General features: G+C 41.0%; 1 protein-coding gene across 2 annotated transcripts in view; it reads left to right on the plus strand.

Annotated features, from left to right (window-relative positions):
- The first annotated feature begins 7,379 nt into the window (after nucleotides 1-7,379).
- The window catches only part of LOC144044796 (voltage-gated potassium channel KCNC1-like), a 63,945-nt gene continuing 52,153 nt past the window's right edge, over nucleotides 7,380-19,171 (plus strand). For both annotated transcript variants that reach the window (XM_077559415.1, XM_077559416.1), the window contains exon 1: nucleotides 7,380-8,052. In XM_077559415.1, the coding sequence (XP_077415541.1) occupies nucleotides 7,510-8,052 (543 nt within the window). In that variant the 5' untranslated portion in view covers nucleotides 7,380-7,509. The remainder of the gene's footprint in view (nucleotides 8,053-19,171) is intronic.

The raw sequence follows: 19,171 nt of genomic DNA on the forward strand, positions 1-19,171 counted from the left end.
GTCCAAAGATAGACTTGAATTGTTTTATCACTTCCTCTGATGTTGTAGATGTTAGCTTGGCCACGTCGAAGAATCTTGAGAAATAGTCCACAATGACCAGATAATGCTTATTGTCTATCTGAAACGGATCTGCCCCCAATGGACTATGGTCTTGATGAGAACTCAGTAGACAACATTGTTTCTCTGGGGTTTGTACTCTCCTGGGCAGACACATCACATGCCTCAAACAGTTTAGTCAGCTCTTTGCTGAAACCTGGCCAATGCACCGACTGTTTAGTGCTCTCCCTGCATTTATTTATTCTTATTCTTCTTATTATTATTATTAGGTGTCCCTCGTGAAGCTTGGAGTGCATGTTTGCTTGAAGTGAAGCTGGAATTAGGATCCTGCAGCCATATAGTAGCAGACTGTTGTGAACAGTAAGCTCACCTGAGGATGGCAGATAGGGCTGACATATTCTTTCAATAGAAGGTCACTCCTTGACACACAACTTCTTGAGATGCAGGAGAATGGGATTATTGCCTTGGATCGTTCATATTTCTTTTAGCTTCTTTTTCGTTGCTGGCAGGTTTGTGATGACAGAATCAACACAAATTTGATTTCCTCCTCTTGCAACCCATTGGACATGAATCTGTACCTTGCCAGACGTGCCGGTTGTCCACGCGTCCACAACTTTGATGCCACCAAAAGGCAGCAGCTTTGTCAGTTTTATTTGACATTAAAAGCAAACTTGGTAATGGTTGTAAGATGTCCAATACAGTACGTTCAATTAGTTTGTTCAATGTGCATTCTAAGGGTCAACATTCACTTGTGCGTGCGGTCAGCAAAAAGGAGATCCTACTCCTTGTTCATTCTCTGACAGTTCAAAGAAACCCTTCCGCCAAGAAACGGCTGATTTTACTACCTGTGCTTACACCAACATCGTGTAACAAGCATCCCATTTACCAATTAACCAACAAGAAAATACTTTCAATGCAATGACTCTATATACATGCATAGTGTGTGCCACAGACTTGGCACCAACATTCCGGCCCCTAATTATTACAGTTACTGTATGTAACTGTATGTATGTAATAATTTAAAACACATTACACAAATATGAAAATTCAATAAATATCTAGAAAAATAATAACATTTGTTTTATTTGCCTTTTTCTTTGTTTTCTTTTTTTCTTTAGCCGTCCATTATTAATGTCCAGAGGTATATAAAGTGTGCAAGAGTTCCTTTCAAGTGAATTCAGTTTAGCCAAAACAGATTTCAAAATGGTTCAAACTCCTTAGGTAGACAGACCTTGGAGAGAGTGTTAGTCCGGGTATCGACTTGAACCTGCCGGACAAAACCCTTTTTGTCTGGGATGGTTTCTATGGTTTTCCCAATTACCCAGGAATTCCGAGGGGCAGAATGAGCCACTATAAGCACCTATGTCCCCTGGGACAAAGTTCCGCTTGACTTTTATCCATTTCTGCCGCTCCTGGAGTTGTGGTAAATACTCCTTGATCCACATTTTCCAAAAAAAACTGAAGTTTATGTAGGATTACCTTACCTGGCAGTTCTACTCAATTCAAATGTCTTTTGAAAATTGCTAAAACAAAACAAAACAAAATCCAAATTATTTGATATAAAGCCATTATTTTCAAATAGTGAAAATAGTTAATTTGCCTGCTTACGAGTTACTTTTATGATGAAGTAATTCAATTACTAACTCAGTTACTTTTTTGAGTGAATAATGAATAACTAACTAATTACTTTTGTAAAGTAACGCTCTGCCACCCACCAGTTCAGTCTTGTATACGCCTCTTTACACACCTCCTTAGCGAATAGGAGTTGGAATAGTAGCGTTTGCAAAGATCTTTATATCAATTTTAAGGTAATTTATTTATTAACATAGCATTTAGTTAGCTTATAGCTTTTATAGTTTTTAGCTACTGCTAGCTCCAGTGGCCCGAATGGCAGCGATGATCACATGGTTTGATCACAATATCACAAATACGAGAGAGGAGGCAAGTTGGCCCATTGTGTTATTTGTGACAATTTATCTACTTGTTTGATGTCTAACTGTCGGCACGGGGGCTAGTCTTGAGGGCCAGACGTTTTGATCTCGCGGGCCGCTAGTTGAGGTTGGCTGGTTTAGATGATTACCAGTACCAGGCAGTACCTTGGCGACGTTAAAATAAAAAAAAAAGAAAGAAAAGGAAAAAAAGAGGCTTAACACATTTTCCCTAATATTCTAAGGACAACCTTCAGAGATGAGCATAAGAAACAAAAGGATAAGAGAATATGCTGCGCAAGGGGAAAAAACAGCAAATAGATTGAAGTGTTCGAATGATGGTCTGCAAGCTTTCCATTTCGTGGAGTACTTCTGGTCTTTGGCTTTCTTTCTCTGTGTCTGCTATTGGATGGGTAGCCTTGGAATTGATGAGAGGGGGAGAGAGAGAGAGAGAGAGAGAGAGAGAGAGAGGGAGAGAGACAGAGAGAGATTGGACATAGGCGTGAAACACTCCATCATATCCCTGCTGCTCCATTCTAGTTGAACCAAGTGTTTTAGTAGATTGAAAGACAGTGGAGGAAGGGAGTGGTACCGCAGGAGGGATGGTGGTGGTGTGGGGGGTCAAAAAGGACAAGACAAGAGCTTTAAGAGACTAATTTTCATCAAGCACAGCACTCCCCATTTCTAAATACTTAACTTAATATGATCTCAGCAATCTATTTTAATTTGTTTGCAATTTGCTTAGTCTCAATTTAATCACAAATAATCTACGACATGGCATGTTAAAATATCTGTTTGATATATTGATTGTCCCATAACTCTAAAGTTAAGGATAATTGATTTCTCCTGAGTGTTATGATTTGTGTATCATGCTTAGATTTGTTGTTTTGGCTTTGTGTTCTGTCTTGCTCGTTAGGTTTTGTTTTCACCTGTGATCGTCAACCTGTTCCCTTGTGTCATCCAATCATCTCCCCCAGCCACTTGTGTCTTGTCCAGTTGTCTCTCGTTGTCTTGTCAGTTGGCTTCTATTTAGGCCCTGTCTAGATGGAAGCAAAGCCGGCTTCGTTCGTCAAACAAATCTCGTACATACAGAAGCATTTCAAGACTTGCGTGTTTCCAAAAGAAGACGCTAAGGACGTTTAACAACTGTAATGAATATGCCAAGTCTGGAGTGGTGCTGTAGCGCAGCCACAGGAAGTTAACGGAAAGTGTAGAAGAAGAATCAGCGAAGAAGACAAACACTTTTTTTTCTAACTTTGTTGCAATCTACAGAACAAACATGGCTTTGCATATATCAAAACAACATAGAAAAGGCGAACACATGAGAAGTGACAATGGCGGGTGATTAAAGTACAACACCGCTTGTTGAACGTGGGAATAAACAAGCAAAATATCTTGCTGCAAAGGCATAAGCAAGCTAAGGAGACTGCGCAAAACGACTACGATACGGCTATCCGCCATTGTTGTTGACAGACTGACGGTTCGCGCGCAGTCACGCAAGAATTGCCGCATACGTCATCAATAAGCGACAATGCGTCATCGAGCTGCGACCATTACGTCATCGCTGGAGGAGTACCTGCATAAGGTGTCCAGACCGACGCGTACGGGGCGCTTATTAAATCTTTTAAATCTTTTAATCTATTAAAATCTTTCTACTCTGGAGCCCGGTTTCAAAAGTGATTGGTTTCAAGCTCCGAAACCGCGCCATTGTGTGGAGGAATGGCCTAAACGGTAAGAAATTTGTGAGTATACATTGAAACTTTCGTGTGGACGGGGCCTTAGTTCCCTGGTTTCGTTCAGTCTTTGTTGGATCATTGTTGTCACCACTCTTGTATTTTGTTGTTACTTTGATTTTTGGTCTTTTCAGAACTTTGTTGGTTTTGTTTATTTAGAGTTTTACCCAGTACCCTTGTTAGTGTTTTTTTGTCAAACAACTTGTGTTCAGTATTCCATGCATCCCTGCCATGGTTCTCCTGCCTCCCTGCATTTGGGTCCTTCCCCACCAACTCACCGTGACACTGAGACTACCACTGTGAAATTGGATTTCATATTGATGTAATAAAATGTAAGTCAGATTTTGAAAAAACAAACAAACAAAAAACTAAATTTTAGGGGACAGAATTTAGAGGTACATATACTTCAGCTGCTGCTTTGGAGAACTCCAATGAGAAAGAAAAAAACTGAGAAATTTATGTTGCGCACTGGCCACAACTATTGAGTGACTGCATGTCACAGAAACGTGGATGCTGTTTCTTCACCTTTTAAAGGGTCAAATCAACCAAACAAAAGAAAAATATTAAAAATATCAAATGATTTTCATGGTATCTGTATTTTTCTGAAACTGAAAAAAACAAGATGCCCGCGCAGTTACACTTTGGGCCAGAGGGTAGCAGTCGCGAGTAAAAAAAAAAAAAAAAGTGGCAGATTCCACAAGGCTCTTTTAAATCTTTAGATTTTCCTGTGGGTCTATTGGAGAAAAAAAATTTGGACACCGCTGATTTACTGTATAGTATTTTGAATGGCAGATAACAAGGGATAAAAGTGTAGCTTTTAAATAAGCTTGTTGAACTGCTGGCTTGGCTATATTACTCCAATTCATGAAAAATCTGCCAGGTGTCAGGATGCCCGGAGCGTGCTGGGTTTATTATAAATGTTTACTGAAACAGTGTGCCAAATGTTTTAATATGCCTTTTTAGATAATTTGTTTTATGACCACGTATAGCCATTACATTATAGTTTTTGCAGTACCTTGCATTACTTACATATAATAAATGTCTTTATTACTATTTAGTTTGTTTATAATCTGCTAAAAGTTTCTTTATAATCTATAATCATTGTGACAACTGACAACATAATGTGGACAGCTTTAAATCAGTACGCTTACAGTCAAATACAAATAATAGCTCAGAATGCAGCTCTATGCAAATGTATTTGTTTGTTTTTCTTATTTGTTGTTAGCGATGTAATAAATTGAGCGAGCTACCTAGCAAAGCCTGGACTACAAGATACACATTAGGGATAAACTGAAACAATAACTTTGTTGTGAGTCATTTGTTGTTTGTCAAATTTTGAAATTGTTGTTATTCTGTTTCCTGTTTTGGCCTCAGCTGTGATCAGGCATGCTGAGCTCCTCACACAGCTGTTTAACATTACTCATCACACACAGCATTTATGCACCGGGCACTCCTCGTCAGAACAATATTACTCTCCTCCCAGCTTACATTTCCTCCAAGTTATTTCCTTTTTACTCGCGCCAAATATTTATATCATCTTCTGTTGTACTTTGGCCTTGCTCCTAGTTTGTAACTTTGGACTCGTGATTTTCTGTTCATTTTTTTCCCATTTTGAGTGTTTATTCCCGAGTTTTGCTAACTATTTTAGAATGTGTTTTTTTTTTCATCCATCGGTTGGTTGTTGTTTGTTTTGTTATTGAATACATTTTTTGTGTTGCTTTATTGTCAGTGTCCGCAACTGGGCCCTCTCTCTCCAGCCTCACGTGTAGAAAACTTCTCCTATTACTGTATGTCACTGGTTGCATCTCACCAATGCACTCAGTGGGAGAATAGAAGTAAAACAACAGACACAGGTGCAGTGCATCTTTAAATGTTTAACACAGCCTGTTGACACTAGTTGACCATAGTTTCTTTGGAATTTTTATTTAAATTCATCAAAGGATATGGAAATCAATCAATCAATCAATCATTTCCAAGGGCAAACTTTTTTCATAAATACTTCAACATCCATGCATGCAATCAAAGTAACATTTTAACATTCCCAACAGCAATATAACATTCCCAACAGCAATACAAGGGAAAAAGGTTTATTGCTGTAATATTAATAAACACTCATTAAACTTTAATGACAGATAAGGATGAAAGAAACCTGTGACAAAGAAAGGTATGCCTTTTTAAATATTCAATTAGGTTTTGCAGAACCCACAACTTTCAAAATGTGAAAACAAATATTTTTTTCTACTGCCTACCCAACATTGTATTTATTTTTGCTTTAATTCATTTTTGTAATGAATGTTTAATAGAAATTATGACTTGTGTCCTTATGTGTTGACTGGGTGCGCTGTGAGGCAGTACCTCCTTTACCGTCCATTCTGCAGCTCTACAAGGTGACATGCATCTACGGTTCAGCCTCTCTCTGTGTAAAATCTCCTAAACTCTCCTCTCAGAGGTCAATGTGGCATCCATGGTATATTGCTAGGTTGCAATAACACAGCAAGCTGCACTTATGCTTTGTGGCTGTATTATAATGTCAATCAAGGCCCATTCACCCATACACACAGACACAATTCATACACCAGTGGTTGGCAAATGATATGCCCACTGGGAGCAAGTTAGGGTTCACTGTCTTGCTCAAGGACACTTAACATGATCACAAGGTCTGAGAATCAAACACACAACCACCCGATTAGTAGACAACCACTCTACAATTGAGCCATGCCGCCCCTTGTGCCAAGTTACAGTCATTCCAAGCTGAGGAAGTGAGCAAAAGCTATGATGTAGTTTTTCTAATTAAGTTTTTTTCAAAAGCTTTTATCTCAACAGTTTTACCACTAAGTATTGTTTTCTTCACCTTAAAATTAATTGATGGCTCACCAGGGAATATTTGATTTGAATAAAAATATTACACTGTAGTACCTAATACTGTTAAATACTGTGAAATCCTTGTTTTGTTTTGTTTTTTACTGTGGGGCTGTAACATTAAAGGCCTCAAATGTGATGTGTGTGTGTGTGTGTGGGGGGGGGGGGGGGGTGATCGCAGTAAAATAAATAATAGTTAAATGCCTCAAAATCCAAGAATGCTGTAGTTTATACAAGTATTCATTGGGATATTACAGGAAAACTAAATAACGTATTACTGTAAAATACTACTGTTAATTGTGATTTATTTTTACAGTGTGATCGATCCATCCATCCATCCATCTATCTATCTATCTATCTATCTATCTATCTATCTATCTATCTATCTATCTATCTATCTATCTATCTATCTATCTATCTATCTATCTATCTATCTATCTATCTATCTATCTATCTATCTATCTATCTATCTATCTATCTATCTATCTATCTATCTCGTAATTTTGTTTAGCTCTCAGTACCGTTTTAGAAAATCCCAAAACATTCCATGCTGAATTCCAGTTCAATTCAAATTTAATCAGTTGCTGTAGGTGAAGAATAGCATATATAAGCGCATAATCATCATCTTGGGCTGCAATTGACCTTAATTTATTTGGTCAAATAATTTGAATTTAACCAGTCACTTATAACCTTCCGCATTTTGATTCATAAAATCAGCTTCCTTTATAGGCTAGTCTCTCTAGCAGAGGCGCTGCCGCAGACTCCTCCTTCGCTACCTCTCTCTCCTCTTCTCCGTGACACCTTGCAAGGATGCCTTTGCAGAGACTAAATACACAGCAGGGATCGGCAGTGAATGGGACAGGGTACTAGCAGAATCAGCACCCCAACATCAACACTCGGGCGCACCGACCGAAGCATGCCCGATCGCAGCCATGACTTGCTCGGCGTCAGATAGCGAGAAGATCGTGATCAACTGCGGCGGGATCCGACATGAGACCTACCGGAGCACCCTGAAGACGCTGCCGGGCACGCGCTTGTCCTGGCTGACGGAGCCCGACGCCTACAGCAACTTCGACTACGACCCAAAGTCAGACGAGTTCTTCTTTGACCGACACCCGGCTACTTTTGCCTATATACTCAACTACTACCGCACCGGGAAACTTCATTGTCCTAACGACGTTTGCGGGCCGCTCTTCGAGGAAGAACTCGCCTTCTGGGCTATCGATGAGACGGACGTGGAGGCATGCTGCTGGATGAATTATCGGCAGCACCGCGATGCCGAGGAAGCCCTGGACAGCTTCGAGACCCCCGAGCCAGACGTGCCCGAGGACGACCCGGCTCTCACCGGCGGAGCGGACGGTGACCTGAAGCGGCTGTGCATGCAGGAGGACGGCCGCAGGGCGACGTGGTGGGAGGTGTGGCAGCCCAAGATGTGGGCGCTGTTTGAAGACCCCTATTCATCTAAATACGCCCGGGTGAGTGGCCGAACAGGCTTGGGCTTTTCTCTGATGTTTCTTTCTTTGCACGCACGTTCCTCTGCATATGTTGGGCACTCCAGTATAGCTATTGCATGCCGTTGCGCATTGCTGCGGGAAAAGTCAACACAAACCAGCACTGACAAAAGAAATTATGGCAGCCAGTCCCGTACAAAGATTTGCACTTGGGGGAAAAAAGTTGAACAGTTCAAAGTTCAACAGAAAGGGAGCACAAGGCTATACATACATTCATAAACACATATAAAACAACAACAACATATATATATATATATATATATATATATATATATATATATATATATATATATATATATATATATATATATATATATATATATATATATATATATATATATGTTGTGTGTGTGTGTGTGTGTGAACCATGTTTCCCTGGATGCAGTTTCATATTTCCTGAGTAATGTTTAAGGCATCTTCACTTCACGTTCAGTCAGTGCTTTTGGGTCTATGTGGCGTGATGGAGTCAATAACACAACAGTCAAGATTGTGCTTTTCTGCTTTTTAATTTGTAGTATTTTATTGACAAAATGAATGCCTGTTTCTAATCATCGTTGACGTCTCTGCATTTGACAATTCACCATAAGTTCTGCACCCACACTGCACTGATGTAAAAGCCCAACATTTGTCCTTGAAATCAGCCTTTATATACTGCCAGCTTTCACGTTTCTGCATCATCAGTAGAAGTATAGTGGGCCTACACATCATTTTTCATACGAAAAAAAAAAGAATATCTGTAGAATACAAAATCCATCCTTTTGAAGCTTGCACTGATGCCACACATTGATAGTGCAGTGATACACTCACCATCATCTGGTCACCCTATGCTGGGAGCACACAATTCTAGATTTGCATTGTTGTAACTTGGAAATTCGGACTCAATGGAACTTGAACACATAACATCTCCTTTTCTTCCCTGAAAACAAAGCTAAAAGGGCTATTCATCTGTTTGCTTTTTATCTATTTTTGTGTGTGAAGCACCTTGTGTTGCTTTTAAAGTATGAAAGGTGACATACAAATAAAAAACTGATTTATTGATTGATTTATTGAGTGATTGATTTATTGATTGAGGGTTTTTAGTTTTTCATAAAAATATTCAAATGAGTATTTGACTCAATAATTAAATTTGGAATTTGGTGAATGGGCATACAAGTAAACTTAAACAACATATTTATATTCATATTACACTAGGTTACTACACACAATCAGATTGGTGCAGTTTTTAACAAATGATTGAGCTGGCAATATTACAGTTTTTGATGATTGCTTAAGCACAAAATACAAAACAGGGCTCCGATTTTAAAAACACTACACACAATTAGAACAACCATCCACATGAGATGCAGAACATCTCAAAAAATTAATCACTTGTCAAAACTCTAAACAGATGTATAAAAAACATCTTATGTTACCATATGAACCAGTTACACACTGCAATGTTTTACTTAATCAACTTTTAGCAGTTACAGTAAGCAAAGTACACAAATAAAGTAAAAATACACAACATGATAAATTAATCAAACACAAAATCAATGCTCCGCACTATTGAAAATAGGATTCATTTGTCCTCATATAACCAAAATCAGCCTAGATAAACAATAACAGATAAATGTGTCCCAACACTGTAAGCCCAGAAAATAGACTAATAAAAATACTGTACTCCTAAAAAAAAAATACATTTAATTAATTGCAGAGTTCAAGGGTAGGCAACTCCTGGTCCCAGAGACCCGCAGTTCTGTCTTTTAGATTTCTTTCTCCTCCAATAGGTGAGTATCCTTGTCACACTTCTCCAGAGCTTGCTGATGAAGGATCATTTGAGTCACCTGTGTTGGAGGAAAGAGACATCTAAAACACGCAAGACTGCGGCTTTCGAAGACAGGGATTGTCCTACCTCTGACCTAGTTAGATCTGACCAGCAGATTTAATCAACATTGTAGGCAATATCCTTGTTGAATTTTTTTTTTTTTTTTTTACCCAACCCATTGTCTTGTTGGAAGGCCTCCCTCAGCATCAATCCATGCAGGTTGATGACATTATCAAATAGTGTTGGACAACAAAGTTGTATTTGACAAATGTTGTCCTCTTCTTCTTTGAGGACGTTCTCCCAATTTAGTTTTTCCTCAAACTCTATCTCCTGCTCATCCTCCACGGATTCCCGCTCTCACCCTTACTTTTCTTCCTCTGACTTCTTCCATTTTGGTTGAAAGCAGGTGAACTTATCTGCTAAATTTTTGTAGGGTTCAAACCTGTTTGTCTACAATAAAGCAATCATGTGTTGAAACAGCTAATGTACATGTGTTTAATCAACTGGCTCATGCTTGAGGTGATTTGTCAGTCAGTGCTTTGGAATTGCAAGGAAGTGACATTTTAACATACCTCTGTGTCTAATGTATAAAGGTGTGTTTAGTATTTCGCAAATCATTGTGTGTGTTGTCCTAAAAAAAGTGCGATGCTAACTTTGTGTTTATAGTGGTGAAAATCTGGTCCAATGTTTTGCTCCTTCAGTGTAAAGTATTGATAATTATGCAATTCTTTTGTTTTTAGTGTTTATGCAATCGTGAAAAACTGTGAAGCTTCATGACGATCTGTCGATGTGCTGGACAGTTTGTGCAACTCCTGTAATCACTGGGTGAAGAATTATGCTGTTTTTCAAAACTGGAAAAGACAGTGACACTTTTTGTCAGCGTAGGAGATTGTGTGCCAAGAGCCCATTAAAAAAATTAGGGGGTTTTGTATGTATTAATTTCAATAAAAGATAGTTAATTCCCATTATAGTAATCACATTCTAAGAACTTTCACAGAACTTTTCTCACATTTGAGGTGTACAAATCTTTCAAGGCTTAAAAGAAAGAGAGAGCGTGTGGACCAGTAGCTCACACCACATGAAGGTGGTGCTGTCAGGCTAAGAATATGATGGAAGAAGTGAGGATGCATTGCCTAATGCACATGTGTCAAAGTCAAGGCGGGGCACCAGATCTAGCCATCACCTTATGCAAACATGCTACAGCAAAAACGGACACAAGACCTAATGTTTAGTCAGCATTTCAAGTACGATGGGAAAGGCTAATTTGGCTGAAAAGGAAAATAAAATATGCTTTAAGACATTGTGAGGCTATTGGGTTTGTTGTTATTAAAGTTTAAAATGTTAATGTTAAAGTTTTTTCTGCATCATGTACGCTCCACCAATGCCCAGATGAGTACAAAGTTTAACTGCGGCTGAGCCTATCCACTTGTATCTTCCCTCAACACTCCACAGTTTCTTAGAAACTGTTTCAAACTGAAAAAGTTTCAATCTCAAAAGAGTCTCAAATGACTTCACAGGCACCCCAAGGAAAACTAAAAACCTTGACAAGGGACCACAGATGGTGGAATCCCCCTTCATGGATGACCAAGCTGCAATCCAGTGGATGGCATTTTATTTATGTATTTTTTTTTACCAATGTAGGTGCTGTACAGAAAAACTATTAAAACAGCATACGGGTCCATATAGTGAGTGTTTTTTACGATTGCATAAACACTAAAAACAAAAGAATTACAAAATTATCAACACCTTACACTGAAGGAGCAAAACATTGGACCAGATTTTCACCACTATAAACACAATGTCAGCCTCACACTTTTTTTCAGAACAACACACACAATGATTTGCGAAATACTGAACACACCTTTATACATTAGACACAGAGGTATGTTATAATGTCACTTCCTTGCAATTCCAAAGCACTGACTGACAAATCACCACACGCATGAGCCAGTTGATTAAACACACGCACATTAGCTATTTCAGCACATGATTGCTTTATTGTAGACAAACTGATCAGGTCTGAACACTACAAAAAATGCAGCAGATAATTTCACCTGCTTTCAACCAAAATGGAAGAAGTCAGAGGAAGAAAAATGAGAGTGAGAGCAGGAAATAGAGGTTGAGGAAGAACTGAAATAGGAGCACGGCCTCAAAGAAGAAGAGGACCAAATTTGTCAAATGCAACTTTGTCGTGCACCACTATTTGATAATGTGATCAACCTGCATGAATTGATGCTGAGCCTCCAACAAGACAATGGGTTGGGTTAGAAAAAGGATATTGTTGAGGAAATTTGCTAGTCAGATCCTACTAGGCCAGGGGTAGGGCAACCCTGGTCCTTGAGAGCCGCAGTCTTGCATGTTCTAGATGTCTCCCTCCTCCAACACAGGTGATTCAAATGATCAACTCATCAATAAGCTCTGGAGAAGCCTGATAAGGATCCTCACCTATGTTGGAGGAGGGAGACATCTAAAACACAACTAGCTTAATGAGCTGCATGCAGACTTTGCTCAAGAGTGACCTTAAATTCTAGCAGCCAAATTCTGTCTCATAACTCCTGTTATACAAAATGCACCAAGTCGGAAAATAAGATGACAGCTATACGAGTGATGGAAAACTATAGTGATGAGAGTTTTAAAACAAAAGGAATTGGATGGAAGGTGAAGGGTCCCGTCAATATAAAAGCAGAGGTGACTTTGAAAGTAGTGCAGTCTATGTTTTGATTGCCAGTACAGTAGCAAAAAAAGATAGGATGGGAAGATGGAGGAGGGTGCCAGTGCAGCAGCATCTGCTGCAGCACTTCAGGTCTGGCGGCACTTCACTTTCACCCGATTAGCTCAATTTATGGCCAAGGAAACGTTGAAAGAGAAAATCAAGAAGCACAGCATCACTTGTTTGGTGCATTCATGAGTCAAGCAAAAGGTTTTTAATAACGTCCGAAAACTGAGTTTGCACGTCTCCTCTTTTAATTTCTTTACCACTCAGTGAATTCCAGAACCATCGCCACTTACAGCACTGGCTGTTTTAAAACCAAGATTAGTTAGCCGAGTACTGCAGGATTGCAGATAATTCCTTTTCAGAACCCCCAAACTCACCCCCGTCTACTCTTCACCCATCCATTTTCTCCTCCCTCCCTTCATTGGTGGAAGTTATCCAGCTGACTGCTTGTGCTATAGCATAACACTGCAGTGCCTGTAGTAGCTGACTGTGCTGTACTCTGCAGCACAGGACACAGCCACACACTGAGAAAAGGGGTGTTTTGGTCTGCTGTGGGTGGGGGTAGATGAATAAGGAGTAGAAGATGAGGGACAGACTAGGGGTCACCGCACACACACACACCCAGCCCCCATTTATTTTTTGCTGAGCTTGGCATGTTGGGGTGCTCGTACCCTTTTATCGATTCAGTTGTAAGTCTCAGCTCGTCTTATTCAGGCGGATGTCTCAGCTGAATGGTGTTCCTTTGTAACCAAAAGCTTCAGACGCACATTGCTTTCTCTCTTTTTCAGCTTCTCACCTCTCCTTCAAGTAAGATGAATGGGATTCTAATGACAAGTTCCGAAGGGAAAATATGCATGAGTTACCAAATGTCTGATATTAGTTAAGTTGTATTCACATACATAAAATACATGTTGACCAATAAGAAACCCTTGTTTGCATTGAAATCAGGGTCACGTAAATAAAAATGAAGCACATCCCAAAGTTGGTAGTTCTGATGACATACAGCAATTGCATTTATTTATTTGGAGAGCGGGAGTGAAATGTTGCAACAGTTGAGGATTTATTCTTAACTTGAAGATGAAACTATTCCTTTAAAACCTTAATGAGGTAGTAGCAGAATTTGACTTTGCATACTTCTCTTTCCATTTTGGAAGAATTGCAATTCATCCCCACTTTTAAACAACAACAATAATAATAATAATGATAATGATGATTTTTATATTATGATTATTCTTGCCACTACTTTTCATTGCCTTTTTCTTATTACAGCAAAAATTCTAATTGTGTATATAAAGTAGAGTTATATACATAAATATAGAGTTAATTACCTGTTTTAGGTAGGGATCACCATCCTATGTGACGCCAAGGATAACTTGAAGCATAATAAATCAGGTGGAAGCCATCTTTTTTCTTTAAAAAAACAACAAACCTTTGTAATGTTCCTGAATAATTGTATTTACTAAATGTATAATTGTGTGTATTAAGCATCTGTAATATAAAGCTTACATAAACAATATATAATTTGACCTTTAGCTAGTCACTAATTTGTATTTATCAAAAACAGGAGATTGCACATTGGTATCAATTATAAATGATGTCTCACAATCTTTCTTGGTGACATTACATTCATAGGAAAATATAAATAGTTGAAGACTTGACTAGGATTGTATCTATCTCTCACTGTCTCAACTTGATCACCCTTCTCCAGTTGTTTACTCTGACCGGTAAAGACATATTACACCAGTAGCTCATATTCCCAACCATAATATAGTAATACATTTGCTTTTCCCTCAGCCAAAGGGGAAGGATAACCAATGGACTCAACCAAAAAATCGTGAAGATGACATGTTCTAATGGTTGAAATGTGGATTTTTGTGTGTGTGATTGTTCCCAAATAAAAGTATAATTACACACACAAAAACAAGTGCTTTTGGATTTGACCTAATGGTTGTTGTGTGCTGGTGTAGGAACAGTATGCAAATCACGTCTTCAGGCGGTAATGCAGTTTAGTGTGAATAAGAATAGTTTCAATCACATTGCTGTACACCAAACAGGAAGAAACAAAACCTCAAGTAAACTTTTACCAGGGGCAGACTTACCATTAGGCGGGCATAAGTTAATGTCGAGGGGCCGAGAACTGCAATACATATAATTGATAAATGATATTCATTTTTATTTTTCCACATTATTTATTCTTTACTGCAGTGTATAGATGACAGCAACATTTTACTGATGCCCTAGAACAATAACATCCAAATGAGGATTATAGTTTGACTAAATTCTGTCACAAGCAAATATTATAATACTGGTCCTCTTTCTTCTTTACTGTGCTGGCATTCTTAATGATTCCCCATGTTTTCAAACAATCCATTCTAGCTCCCCCCCCTCCCTTTCTGTTGGTTTGTTGCGCCATAGGCAATATATCCACTAGGGTTCCCCTTCCCCCTCAGTGCTTTTCAGGATAATGCTGCGACAGAGCTTTCTTTCTCTCTGTGTCACCAGAGAGAGAGAGAGCGAGAGAGAGAGAGAGAGAGAGAGAGAGAGAGAGAGAGCGAGACAGAGAGCGAGAGAGAGATGACACGTCAAGAACTAGTATTTAACCTCTGCATGATCTTTACTGTCATCACGTCACACAGGGTCTGTAACATAGTCAACATGAAGCTCCAAAGTAGCCAAACAAGGCTCGCCAATAGCTTGTGCAGACAACCTCATTCATAGTTCAAACATGATGCATACACACGCATACGTGAAGTAGATTACTGCAGAATATCTGCTATGATGTGTACTGTGTACTTTGAGTGGGCCAGGGTAATTATTATCATATATCTGACACTATTTTCACGCTAGCTGCAATTTAAAGTCCTTTGAAATCCATCTGTATACACAGTAAGTAATTGCAATTTATATACAGTAAATATTTAGAATTATCTGGCAACTTTTTTTGGCAGTTATTTTTTGTAATTTCTACAGCCAATTTGTTACAGTGTCAAAGAAAGAGATAGATGGAAAATTATTCTTACAAGTTGCAATCATCAAATCAACTAAGAAAATAGTGACAAATTATAGTTAAATGTGGGCTAACAATAGCAGGCGGTCAGTCTCGATAATCCAATGATTTAATGCAGCCTTAAAGTATTAACAAGCTCATTAATAATTGATGTACAAACATTTGCCATATGAGATTATTGTAAAGTGGTTTGTCTGTTTCTTTGCTAGTCTATTTATTTGTATCTTATTTTTATAAAGTCGTATAATTCTAAATATTGGTTGGCCACTTGAGTGAGGTAGCAAAATCTTCACAATGACTTTGAAAGGATATTCACAGAAGAAATATCATAGTCTGAGTCTGTTAACTTTCAGTAGACCCTCTGAGGTTGGAAACAATCCATTCTGTGATGCAGGTTGAAAAACATGTATTTTGGATTTAAAATATTCCTATAATAAATAAATGTAATGTAATTATCTGGGTGGCAGACCCTCGGCCAAAGTGATCTGCGATACGCTCGAGTTTACCTGTGACACAGAGCAGGATAAGCTGTGAAACACACTCCTCAATGTCAATTAATATTTATTTTACAAAGATGAAGGTGCACTGCAGAGGCACAAACACATATAAGCTAAGGCTATAAATTCTTATAGAACATGCACTAACAATAACTACCAAACTAATAATAATAACAAATGAAATATGTAGATTTACAGGAATAACGTCAGCATCTTAATACGAATTGTGAAAAACACTGTGGCACATGGAGGCAACAAACAAAATGATTGATTTGACAATGAGGGTGGCATGGTGAATGACTGGTTAGCACGTCCGCCTCCCAGTGCTGAGGGCGTGAGATCGAGTCCAGGCTTCAGACTTCCTGGGTGGAGTTTGCATGTTCTTCCCGTGCCTGTGTGTGTTTCCCCCAGTTGCACCGGTCTCCTCCCACATTCCAAAGACATGCATGGCCAGTTAATTGAGCGCTCTGAATTGTCCCAAAGTGTGATTGTGAGTGTTGATGGTTGGATTGGCTGGCAACCAGTTTAGAGTGTACCCCACCTACTGCCTGAAGCCAGCTGGAAAGGTGATCATAGGAGAGGGTGGACCCAAAGGCGAGGAGACAAAGCAGGGAGACAGGAACTTGAAACTAGGTGGGAAACTTTATTGAAACAGGAAGGGTCGGGTGAATGAAGGAGGGCAGGACGTGACGAGACTGGATGTGATGAGGGTAGACTGGTCATCCTGACTGGATTGGGCGAGAGAAGACTGGTCATCCTGACTGGACTGGGCGAGAGGAGACTGGTTGCCATGACTTGACTGGGCGAGTGGAGACTGGTCGCCATGACTGGACTGAGCAAGTGGAGACTGGTCACCATGACTGGTCTGGGCGGGTGGAGACTGGTCGCCACGACTGTACTGAGCGAGTGGGGACTGGCTGTGATGACTGGACTGAGCGAGAGGGGGCTGGCTTGACTGTGACCGGGGCTGGCTTGACTGTAGCTAGCAGAATGTGGGAAGCTTGGCAAAACTTGAGAAGCTTTGCAGGAACGTGGAGAACTTTGCAGGAACGTGGAGAATTTTGCAGGAACGTGGAGGGTGACAAGGGCGACTGGTTGGTGACTTGGTCGACAGGACTGAGACAAAGATGACCTATTTCTGACGTGGATGACAGGGTTTACCGTGGAAGACATGAAGGAAGGCTTGATGATGAGGGCGAGGAAGACTTGGCAGTTAAGGCGAAGAAGACTGAGACGTGACGACTATACTAAAACGTGGATGACTTACTGAGACGAAGGTTTAGCATAATGCGACGAAAAAACACAGACTCCCACACAAGAACGACACATGACTTCGACGTCAACACTTGACATAGACAATGATCCCACACCGACTGAACAAAGACAAAAGACTAAATCATCAACACTAATGAGAAACACAATAGGGTCAGGGCACTGATTGGTCAAACACACTGTGCTCGTGCCGCCTGAGGCGGATCCAAGGGTGGCCGTTGTGCTTGCGCCGCCTGAAGGGGATCCGAGGGCGCGAGCATCCGTGGGCGGCTGCTGTGCTCGCGCCACCTGAAAGGAATCCAAGGGCAGCCGCTGTCCTTGCGCCGCCTGGGCTTAAATCCTGGCTGCGAGACGGCTGCAGTGGCAGAGATAAAGAGGCTGGGGGTTGCAGCAGCGGCAGAGACGAAGAAACTTGAGACTGCGGCAGCGGCAGAGACGAAGAAACTTGAGGCTGCGGCAGCGGCATAGACAAAGAAACCTGAGGTTGCGGCAGCGGCGTAGACGAGGCGAGGGAGCCAGGAACTGCGGCAGCGGCAGAGACGAGAGAGCCAGGGGCTGCGGCACAGGTGAGAGAGCCAGGGGCTGCGGCACAGGCGAACGGTCCTGGGACTGCGGCAGCGTCACAGGCGAAAGTTCCAGGGATGGCGGCAGTGGCACAGGCGAGGGAGCCAGGGGCTGCAGCGGCATAGGCAAGAGGGCCAGGGGCTGCAGCGGCACAGGCGAGAGGGCCAGGGGCTGCAGCGGTACAGGCGAGAGAGCCAGGGGCTGCAGCGGTACAGGCGAGAGAGCCAGGGGCTGCGGCACAGGCAAGAGAGCTAGGGGCTGCGGCACAGGCGAGAGAGCCAGGGACTGTGGCAGCGGCACAGGCAAGAAGTCCAGAGACGGCGGCAGCGGCACAGGCGAGAAGTCCAGGGAGGGCGGCAGCAGCACAAGTGAGGGAGCCAGGGGCTGCCAAGGAACCGGGACGGGGACTTGGAGCTGCTGAGAGCCAGGACGGGGACTTGGAGCTGATAGCAGATAGAGTGATGAGCCTGAAGCTAGGAATCGAAGGTGAGATGATCAATAATGTTAGTGGGTATGCGCCACAGGTAGGATGTGAGCTGGAGGAGAAGGAAAACTTTTGGTTGGACCTTGATGAAATGATGCAGAGCATCCCAAGAAGTGAGAGAGTTGTCATTGGTGCAGACTTCAATGGACATGTTGGTACAGCAAACAAAGGGGATGAGGAGGTAATGGGCAGGTTTGGTATACAGGAGAGGAATGCAGAAGGACAGATGGTGGTTGACTTTGCAAAAAGAATGGAAATGGCTGTCGTGAATACTTACTTCCAGAAGAGGCAGGAACATAGGGTGACCTACTAGAGTGGAGGTAGGAGTACACATTTAGATTACATCTTGTGTAGACAGTGTAATCTGAAGGAAATCAGCGACTGCAAAGTAGTGGTAGGTGAGAGTGTAGCCAGACAGCATAGGATGGTAGTGTGTAGGATGACTCTGGTGGTGAGGAAGGCAAAAATGGAAAAAGGTAGAGCAGAGGATGAAACGGTGGGAAGCTGTAAAAGGAAGAGTGCTGTATGACTATTAGGAAGGAGTTGAAACAGGCTTTGGATGGTCAGAAGGTGCTTCCAGATAACTGGACAACTACAGCAAATGTGATCAGGGAGACAGGTAAGGAGAATAGGAAGGAAAGGAGATAAGGAGAAATGAGGAGGTGCAGAAGTGGATCCAGAGAAAGAGGTTAGCTAAGAAGAAGTGGGACACTGAGAGGACTGAAAAAAAGTAGGCAGG

Source organism: Vanacampus margaritifer, chromosome 2 (assembly GCF_051991255.1).
Source record: "Vanacampus margaritifer isolate UIUO_Vmar chromosome 2, RoL_Vmar_1.0, whole genome shotgun sequence".
Classification (NCBI taxonomy): Eukaryota; Metazoa; Chordata; class Actinopteri; order Syngnathiformes; family Syngnathidae; genus Vanacampus; species Vanacampus margaritifer.